Genomic DNA, 6,519 nt, shown 5'->3' on the forward strand with positions numbered 1-6,519 from the left:
CCCATCTTTTTATACCAAGACAAAACAATGTACATGATAACACTTCCAATCAATTAAGATTAGAAGCCATGAGAGTCACTGCCTGGTACTGCATCCGGGTATTATTATTATTAGTATTGTTGTTGTTGTTGTTGTTGTTGTTGTTGTTGTTGTTGTTGTTATTATTATTATTATTATTATTATTATTATTATTATTATTATTATTATTATTAAATTCCGCCGAGGTCGTTTTTGCCTTTCATCCTTTCAGGGTCGGCGAAATAAACACCAGTGAAATACTGGGATCGAAGGAATCGACAATTTCCTTTCCGATAAAATCAAGGCCTTGTGCCTATAGTAGAAAAGATTATCATTATTGTTATTATTATTATTATTATTATTATTATTATTATTATTATTATTATTATTATTATTATTATTATTATTATTATTATTTATGAAGGTGTACTACATCGAATGGTTAGGTTATCCACAATTAGAAAAAAAGGACTAAACGCAATTAGAAAGTAGAGTGTCTGCACGTCTGTGTGAATGTGTGAATGTGTGTGTGTGTGTGTGTGTGCGTGTGTGTGTGTGTGCGTGCGTGCGTGCGCGCAAACAGTGCTTGTGCACTTCCACTTGAATTTGTTTATCGTCAACAGTTAAATATTCTTCAGCATGAAAACATAAATATACATACACGAGCAGAGCTAAGTAAATATACATGCAAATATCCATTCGTATGTACATACAAACATACACTAATCTATCTATCTATCCATCTATCTATCTATCTATCTATCTATCTATCTATCTATCTATCTATCTATCTATCTATCTACCTATCCATTTATCTATCTATCTATCTATCTATCTATCTATCTATCTATCTATCTATCTATCTATCCATTTATCTACCTATCTATCTATCTATCTATCTATCTATCTATCTATCTATCTATCTATCTATCTATCTATCTGTCTGTCTGCCTGTCTGTCTATCCATCTCTCTACCTATTTGTCTATACCAGACATACCTTTATAGACACTCATATACGCACAGACGTGTGTGTGTGTGTGTGTGTGTGTGTGTGTGTGTGTGTGTGTGGTGTGTGTGTACATGCATGCACATATATATATGTAGGAATGTGCGTTATTTGCATGCGTCTGTGTGTGTGTGTGGGTATGTGCGTGTTTATGCCTCTATGTAAAGCTATATATATACACGAGGAACGTATTGATAAAAGGTTGCTAAACAATATACACGATAAAAACAACAACAGCAAAAGCATCTACAACAACAATAATATCCAGGGAAAAATTAGATTAAATCATTTGTCCACGTGATTTTGTTGCTGTTCTGGCTCTTGTTTACTCAGCAGTTATATAAGCATCGTCGTATTCTTCTTAGTCTCCAACCTTTAATCTTCAATCTTTAATCTTAAAACTTCAGCTTCGATTCCAAGTTGAAATCTGTTTTAACAATCTCCCGTTTGCATCATATACACACGCAAACCTAAGTACACACATACTCTCTCTCTCTCTCTCTCTCTCTCTCTCTCTCTCTCTCTCTCTCTCTCTCTCTCTCTCTCTCTCTCTCTCTCTTGCACATACACATACACACACACACACACACGCACACGTTTATCACACACATGTACCTATATACATATTTACATATTCACACATAACACGCGCGCGCACACACGCACGACCACATAACTGCATACCTGTGCACCTATATGCACATTCACGTTTACCTTAATGTCACAGAGATAGACACACTACACCGCACTCATATATAGACATCCAATTATATATATATACATATATATATATATATATATATATAGTACCACACTTACATACACACACATATGCACACATGCGCACACAAATAGACACATATATACATATATATACTTTATTACAGAGATGTAAAGGTATACAGTGAATTGAATAACTGCTCTGATACATGCTCTGATAGCGACTCACACTCACAAATGCACACACATGTGCGAGCAAGCAACCGTATGCACACACACACACACACAAACCAAGAACAGCGCACTCAGCTACCATATGCATACGTACGCACGGACATACACGCATACACATCCCCGCTCTTGTAGTTAACAGCTGTTTTCACAGACGTGAAGCGATCGACTGCTTAGTGATGGAGATGTGTTGGCGGCATGCCTTTCTTCTCCTTATTTTAGCCTCTAAAGCTGCTTGCTCATTTTCTGTCCCGCCTGTCGCCGATCATAGCGTTGACGTGCTCTTAAAAGAATCACCATCTTCGTCGGTATCAGCGCAAACAGTACGACACCCCGTAGCGTCACCCGTATCCCAGTCACAACCACAAGTACCCGAAACAGTATCAGAACCTGCAGTATCCCAAAGGGTACAACGAACTGTACCCGAGTCACCAACTGACCAGCCGGGAGCAGCATTACCATCTGTACGTGAGTCACAGCTAAAAGGACAACCACTAGCGCCACCACCACCGCTGGCACAAGTTCAGTTAGCAACATTATCAACATCAGCAACATCATCAACATCGTCATCACCACCAAAAGGATCAGAAGAAGTAGTACGAGACACGATTTATGGCAAAGTTAGAGGTTTCGTCAAAGAGGTTCTTCCCGGAAAGTTTGCGGAATATTATCTTGGAGTACCTTATGCTGCCCCACCTGTCGGAAAACTTCGTTTCGAGGTAATAATAATTTTCACTTTGTAGCCACGTAGTTTTCGGTTCACTCCCATTGCACGGCCTGTTTGGCAAATGTCTTCTATTATAGCCCGGTCGACTGATGCCTTGTGAGCGAATTTCGTATGTATGTATGTATGTATGTATGTATGTATGTATGTATGTATGTGTATACGTATATATGATAGTATAATTTATTGTGTTATATATTGAACTAAAATTTTACAAATACTACATATAGTGCAAGATTCGCCGGAAAGGAAGAGTAGAATATGCTACACCCTGGGCTCAATGTTTTGTTCCTGTGTAAAGCCAAACTGCCATCTGTTGTTAAAAATTGATCTAATAGTCGAGATATTTTCGGGACCCGATATATTTTAAATTTAACTACCGTATTTACCGGCGTATAAGACGCACTTTGTTTGGTTGCTTTTAAATGCATCAAAAAATTGTTCTGCGTCTAACGTGGCTCTATTATGGATGGGAGACCGAGTATCGTAGTCTAAGAGTCCTGATGAGCATACGTCTGTTAAGTGCAATAATTGTTACTGATAATAAAATATTGGAAACAGCCCAAATGATCACAGATAGTACGAACTTACCAATAATTACTTACTGTACGTCGGCAGATATGTAAGTCACATTGCATCGTTATACCTTACTCCTCAGCATACATAACCTACACCTGATATGTGTTTTACATTATTTAATGAATCTGCTATCTTTAAGAAACATTTTTATTAATTACTTAAACGAAAAATTCTCCTAGAATGATGGAAGAAATGTTAACATGCTCTCATTCATCTATCAGCTATTTGCAGCGAGTGGATGACAACAAATTCATAGTGATGGGGCATCACCCTAGCGTTAATCTTAGTTACGTAAAACTTTACAGCCAGAAATACAAGATTTTACATCCTGTGTGGCAATTTTCTTGAGAAAAATATGAGCAATTATACAATTTAAATGACAGAAGAAACACTGTACTCCTTTGATGTAGCATATTTATAATGAATTTATGGTTCCATACTTTATTCCAGTATACTTCCACAACAGAGTATTTATTTGTACAGGATCATACATTTTTTTCCGAGAAAACCACTTTAGAAAATATTTCAATAATATCTTTGTAAAATAATGTGCGTCTTATGCGAGGGTGCGTCTTACTCGAGGTTACATCTTAAGCGAATTTGTGACTTAAGCGAGGGTGCGTCTTATATGCCGGAAAATAGGGTAATTATGAGGGGGTGCTGTAAAGTTCCTGGCTTTGGGTAAAAGAAAATACAAAAGGATCGGTTAATTATAATTTTATTCAACATATTCCCCTCTTAGATTCATACACTTATTGCAACGATCTTTCAGATTTTTTAAGCCCTGTAAAAGAATTCGGAGGGTTGGCCCTCCAGCCAGGCCTTTCACGTTACGCTTAAAGCCTTTAAGCCAGACACTTTTCACCTCCCCTCGTACAATATTACAATAGTGAAACTGAATGACAATAATGAATGGTCCGACTTAATTTTTATTGGATGAAAGAATACAATAATTGAGTTTAATTATTTTTATATTTCTAGCAAATGAAATCTGTTGAATAAAAAATATCATTTCTAATATTTTATTGAGGCATCATAATGTTAATCAACCGCCTTAAATCAGATCTGGACTTTTAAACACGTGATAAACATTTTATTGTGCAGTTTCAACTTAAACATCATGTTGCTATGTGAACATACAACAATAATATGTTAAAATTGGTACAGTCACATTTTCAATGTTAGACCACTAAAAGAAATACACGTTATATTAAGGTTATATACCAAGGGAGTACTTAACTAATGGTTAACTAATACTTAACTAATTCGGAATAAGATGACAGGCCGCAGTAGTTTAGACGTTGACATTTTGGCTCACTCAATTATCTGGATATTCAGCCCGTTTTGGCGACAGTACTCTTTGGTTTTGAAGGCAAACACACACACACACACACACACACACACACACACACACACACACACACACACACACAGATAGATAGATAGAAAGATAGACAGAGAGAGAGAGAGGGTGAGAGAAAAAGAGAGAGTGAACGAGAAGAACATTATCACCACTACGACCTGCACACATAATACATACATACATACATATATCATGCATACATACACACATAAGGTATATTATATATATGTGTGTGCACGTGTGTGTGTGTGTGTGTGTGCATGCATATATATATATACATATATGTATTTGTATATTTGTATAAATATATGATGGTCACTCCCGTCGATTTCGACGTATGAGTGTTTGAAGGAGATGATTTAAAGAAGAAAAAAAAATGAGATAAAAACAAAACAACTTTTAAAATAAAATAGCAAAAGAAGCTGCATGTATTTGCGATGGATACGTGAATGTAATTTGAGTCCAGATATGGATTTTGCTATGGCGTCACAATGGGAACACTAATGATTTTGATTGGGATTGGGCAAATGTGTCTGTTGATTGTTGGATATGATTCTTTTATTGTTCTGTTTCTTCAACTCAAATTGTTTTGATGCATCATGACACATTTTGTGCCATGCTGAACGATCTAGGCAATGACTTTCCCAAGATGTCAAGTTAAACTGTAGAGATTTTAGTGATTGCTTCAGCTTATCTTTATACCTAAGGACAAGTCTTCCTTTACCGCAGTCTCCCTTTACTTGTTGACCATACAGAGAATTTTCTGAATGCGATCATCTTTCATTCGAGCAATCTACCCATCTGCACTGAATTCTCAGCAGCATGCTTTGGATACTGGGGATTTTTCTAAAATTTTGACAACTGATATCTGATCCTGCCATTTTATGTTGCCGATATTGTGCAGACAGCACATGTAAAAGGTTCCAAGTTTCCTTATATGTCTGTAGTTGGGAGTTGATGTTCCTGCCCCATAAAAAGTGTGCTCAAAATATAAGATTTGTACACACTTATTTTTGTTTTCAGTTTGACACTGTGTTCATCTCACAACCGATGCGCAAGTTTTCCGAAAGCATCTGCAGCCTTAGACATTCTGACATTGATTTCCTCATCAAAGTACTCCTAAAGTTATTTGTACTTCTAAGATATTTAAATGACCCCTGACCCATTTGAGTGGCTTGTTGCCAATCATCACGTTTGAATCTTGAGCATGATTTGCCCAAGGCTTTCTTTGAAATAAAACTTCAGTCTTCTTGATGCTGACAGCCAGTCTAAATGCACGTGCTACCACAGCAGACCTGTCTACAGTTTCTTGAATACCCTTAAATGTATGAGAAATTAGAGCACAATTATCAGCAAATAGTATGTCACGTAGAATCTCTTTCTTGGTCTTATGTAAACACACACACACACTACGCATGCACACATGTATATATATATATATATATATATATATATATATGCTAAATCTCTGAACGAGATATAAACACTAACTGCACGACAACGTGAAGTATATTTGCCACTTAAATGTGGCTAGACACTAAGGGCGAATGCTACTGTTGCTTTTAGCCCCAGGAGAACATCTCCTCCAGCTGGCTATTGACACACTTTCTGTGCCCTGTCGGTATTTGCAAAGGGAAGTCATCCTTCCCATCGTTGATCCGACGTGATACGCACGGACTCGAGTTTCTGAGTATTACCCGTCATCAGCGTATACCGACAGGGCACAGAAAGCGTGTCAATAGCCAGCTGGAGGAGATGTTCTCTTGAGGCTAAAAGCAACAGTAGCATTCACCCTTAGGGTCTAGCCGCATTTAAGTGGCAAATATACTTCACGTATATATATATATATATATATATATATATATATATATATATAT

The 6,519-nt window shown here is 36.8% G+C and overlaps 1 protein-coding gene across 1 annotated transcript in view; it reads left to right on the plus strand.

Annotated features, from left to right (window-relative positions):
- The first annotated feature begins 1,161 nt into the window (after positions 1–1,161).
- The window catches only part of LOC106882185 (acetylcholinesterase), a 71,620-nt gene continuing 66,262 nt past the window's right edge, over positions 1,162–6,519 (plus strand). The window contains exon 1 of the mRNA XM_014932772.2: positions 1,162–2,695. Coding sequence (XP_014788258.1) covers positions 2,156–2,695 — 540 coding nt within the window. The 5' untranslated portion in view covers positions 1,162–2,155. The remainder of the gene's footprint in view (positions 2,696–6,519) is intronic.

Source organism: Octopus bimaculoides, chromosome 8, assembly GCF_001194135.2.
Source record: "Octopus bimaculoides isolate UCB-OBI-ISO-001 chromosome 8, ASM119413v2, whole genome shotgun sequence".
NCBI lineage: Eukaryota > Metazoa > Mollusca > Cephalopoda > Octopoda > Octopodidae > Octopus > Octopus bimaculoides.